The sequence below is a fragment of the Egretta garzetta genome, unplaced genomic scaffold (genome assembly GCF_000687185.1).
Source record: "Egretta garzetta isolate BGI_Z169 unplaced genomic scaffold, ASM68718v1 scaffold378, whole genome shotgun sequence".
Taxonomy (NCBI): Eukaryota; Metazoa; Chordata; class Aves; order Pelecaniformes; family Ardeidae; genus Egretta; species Egretta garzetta.
The window spans coordinates 427,401-431,296 of NW_009260597.1; the positions used below are offsets into that span (position 1 = coordinate 427,401).

General features: G+C 53.1%; 1 protein-coding gene across 1 annotated transcript in view; it reads right to left on the reverse strand.

Annotated features, from left to right (window-relative positions):
* AREG (amphiregulin) overlaps positions 1 to 2,239 on the reverse strand; it is a 16,392-nt gene extending 14,153 nt beyond the window's left edge. Inside the window, exons 1-3 of the mRNA XM_035900280.1 lie at positions 2,169 to 2,239; positions 1,646 to 1,753; positions 1,374 to 1,552 (exon numbers count right to left, since the gene is read on the reverse strand). Of these exons, the coding sequence (XP_035756173.1) occupies positions 1,374 to 1,552; positions 1,646 to 1,753; positions 2,169 to 2,239 (358 nt within the window). The remainder of the gene's footprint in view (positions 1 to 1,373; positions 1,553 to 1,645; positions 1,754 to 2,168) is intronic.
* Between the last annotated feature and the right edge of the window lie 1,657 nt (positions 2,240 to 3,896).

Consider the following 3,896-nt stretch of genomic DNA (forward strand, 5'->3'; position numbering starts at 1 on the left):
CTTGAAGTCCTCGGACAGAAACCAGTTTACTTTGGCATGCCACAACGCTGTCCTCCTGGCGTGTTTGGGTCCGCCCAGGTCTGACTGCGTGGAGGCACGTTCTGTCCCTCTGAAGCAAAACCGAATCTCCGCTTTGAGTTTGAGGTATCCCGCTCGTGTGGGCCGTGCTTTGCTGACAAGAGGTCTCATTCCACTCCTAAAAGGCTTTTCAACGTCACCAACGCACCAGCGTCTGCACGGCTCCTTCTCTCCTTTGGGGGCTTCACCCACCGTGCCACGGTGAGAGGTAACTCAGCTTCACCAGGCCAAGTAAACTGTTTTCGGACTAGTGCAGGAGCTAGCACCGGAGAGCAGATGCTGAGAGGAGATCCTGGCAGTGAGAGGGATTTGTGTCAAAATCAGCTGCCTGGCAGGGAAAGGGCTCGTTGTCTCTATTCCCTCTCACCCGGGTGATGCTGTTCTGAGGTACTGAAGGGCGGGATGGATTTATCTGCCCCAGGCACCCCTTTAACGTACGAGCTTTTGGTAACAGGATTTGTGCCCCTCCGCCCCCGCCCAGTGTCTTCTGAAGTCTTTACTCAAGATTTACCTGCTTCACTGATAATGCAGGATCTCACTCATTCTTAGCCCTGGAAAGTTATTCCCAAGCTTGCTCAAGCTGCCTGGAATTAACGTGTTTCTATGTAAAAAGAGAGAGAAAATTCAATGGCATTTGACTACACTTAAATTATTTTATGAATTAAAGACATATGGTCTTAACATGCCCCAAACAGCTCACTAAGCATTGCAGCCAGAAAGCCATTTTTTCCCTACGTTAGCAGGCTAGTGGCAAATAAAATAAAAAAACATTTAAGAGAAGGAGCTGAGCCGAAAAAAAATGCACAAGACTTTGGACGAAAGCTCAGAAATGGCATACAGTGTCAATTCAAGAGTCACGTTTCAAGTATCCTGACCCCTATGAATGCCAAATTCTTCATTTTGCAGGTGTTACGCGCTACACATTAAGCGACACAGTAAGTAAACACATTAAATGTTTTGGAAGAAACTGAAAGGAGGAGAGCCGAGGCTGCTCGGGGCCCTGCTGACCTGCATTACAACCAGCGACCTCGCGCTCAACTTCAGAAATGCCTCCACAAAAGTGATTTTCACCCAGGCTCCATCCCGTCCCCACAGCTGAATGCAGCGTCAATACTCTCCCGGCTTGCACCCACAGAGGCAGAGCCGTCATGCCTGTGCCCTTACCCCTGCTGGGGTGGTTGCTCTCGTCCCCACAGCCCTGCCCCAAAGTCCGACCCCGGGTCCCCGCGGGGTTTTTCAGATGGATCGGGCTTTGCCTGTCGGTTTGCTGCCTGCGGCTGCCCGGCGCCACGTACCCATCTTGCCGTCCCTGCGCTCCACAGCACTGCTGAACTGGCTGTCCCTCGCCCGGCGATCCCAGGAGCCAGACCTTCGGTGCAGCGAGCGGGGTGTAAAGGCAGCCCCTCCACGACCCCTGAGCTCCTGAGCTCTGGTGCTGGAACTGGTGACTCCCTGCTGCATCGCAGCCGAAAATCTGCAAGGGAGACAGACAGGTAAAGCATCGCTTCATCAGTAAGGAGAGGGGAGTCCGAGGGACAGCTTTCTCTGACACAGCTCCACACCCCACACCAGGAGAGCCACAAACTGCACCCCTGCCATTTCCTTGCCACCCGCGACTGCCAAATTACCGCCGTGGCAGTCGGAGATCTTGCCACGCTGGGTGTCCACCGGTGGGCTAAACGCATCACGGCTGAGGTCACCGCCAAATCCCCGGGAGGACACGGTGAGTCTTGCACTCTCAGACCATGAGCTTGAGCAGCTCATTTTGAAGTTGATGAATTTGCAGGAAGGGAGGTGTGGGGTGAATAAAATCCGTCATACCACTTGGCATTGCTTCCAGCCTCCACCGAAGGCAGGCCGAGGTTCAGGGTACCCGCGGCTGCGAGGGACAGGGCTGACAAAATACTCTTGGTGGCTGCACAGCTCTTCGGCTGCTGATGCTAGCCTTTGGCTTGGAAAGGATAGACGACTTTGCCGCTAAATATCAGGAAACTGAGCCTCGCAGCAACGATTAACCACTCCAAGGACAGCACGCACGAGGAACGGTGAGAGCCTTCTAGAGATGCCCAGCGTTTCAGCTCAGGACTGACCAAAGCCGCGTGTCTGCCCCTTTGGTGAAGCCTGGCTCTCCAGCTTCCATTTCTATTCCAAACCTGGCCATTACGCCAAAAAATGCCATAAATATTTTTTCCATGTTGGGGCTGGCAATGCTCCAAATTTTGCATTAAGAAAACACTGAAAGCCGTAATGTCTGCCTTTTTTGATGCATACAAAAATATCAGGTTTTGTAAGCTCAGCATGTTCTCTGCTGGTTGGAGGGTGAGCGCAAACCCTTGCTTTTCCACGGAAAATTTCCAAGCTAGCTCCCCGTGGCAGGACGCGGCAGGGAGGCTGCGTTCCCACCCTCGGCCCCTGCTGCACCGAGTCCGATCTCTGAGCCCCACGCACGCCAGAGTGGGATGACGCTCATGATGCCCCACGCAAAGAAATGGGGATCTGGAAGTGGGGGATGCAGTCTTCCAGGTGGCCACTAGGTGGGAATAAAACCAGCGCTACAAGTGTCATTGGGGCACGGAACCATTCAGGAACGCTGACCAATGAACGGATTTTTTTCCCCTCTGCTTGATTTGAGCTCATCGGAACAAACCAGCTTGGGTGAGTTGAAAAGAACCAACAAGTTTTGACTAGTGATGAATTGGCTGAAATGAATTATCTGAAGGAAAACTAAATGAACAGGTGAGTATGTTGGGAGAAGAAATAATCCCAAATCAAGTTACCTGCCTGTCTCAGAACCTGTATTTTCCACTGGAAAAATCCTTTGGGTGGAAAAATTCCCAGCGAAATGTCGCTGCAGAAAGAGAGCCCTGCACCCCTAAGAGCGGAGCAGCTGACTTGCCTGGCTGCGTCAGGATATCTGCAGGGGGATGTCGTCGTGGAGGCAACGGCTGAGGAGGAATTACACGAGTCGGGACAAAGGAACGGTCACCACAGCATCGCCTGGGACAGGGACGCTGGCCGGGGGAAGCCAGCAGGGCCGTGACCGGGCCCTGGTAGCCCCGACACCGACCCTTCCCCGGCTGAGCCTTTGCAGCTGCAGAGGGTGGGGTTGGGAGTACCCTTTTCTGGGGGTTCTTCCCATTTCAAAGACAAACACATCACTAGGGAGAAGGAGAGGACCTGGTTAGAAACCAGGCTGCCTGGAAACGATGGCTTGGACTCACCCTGCTGTGTTTTCCAGCCGTTGTAAATCCCCTCTGATTTCTGATATTTGACCTTCCTCACTCAAATGCTCCTGTCCTTCTGGTGAGCTTTCTCCAGGGGCTGAAGCTTGCTGTACCTTGCTCCGCTGTCTCAGTGATGCTTGTTCTTGGCATGGGTGGGCTGGACCTCCTGAACGAGCTCCAAATGTTTCAGAGGCCACACTGGAGGTGCACTGATTTTGTGAGGTACTGAGTTCTCCTGTTTCCTCCTGACTTCAACACTTGTCCTCTTTACAGTCAAAATCCTCACCATCTTTTCTCGCCCTCATCTACACCCTGTTCTTCCCTGATTTTCCGTTCCCTTATTACAACTCTACAGTCTGGTTTTCACCACCCCCCCTCTCAGCAGTGACCTGAAGGCTTTTTCCCTCTTGTTGTGCGTATCCATACGGATATCCACCGCCCATCAGCCAGACCTCTCTCCTGAAATTAACCCCTATTTCCCCACCTCTACCGCCTACATGACAGCAGTTCTGGGAGAGGCAGCTAAACTGGCTTCTCCTCCTCACCCGTGTGGCTTGCACAACCGCCTGGGCCTCCCGTTACAACGAAGGGCAT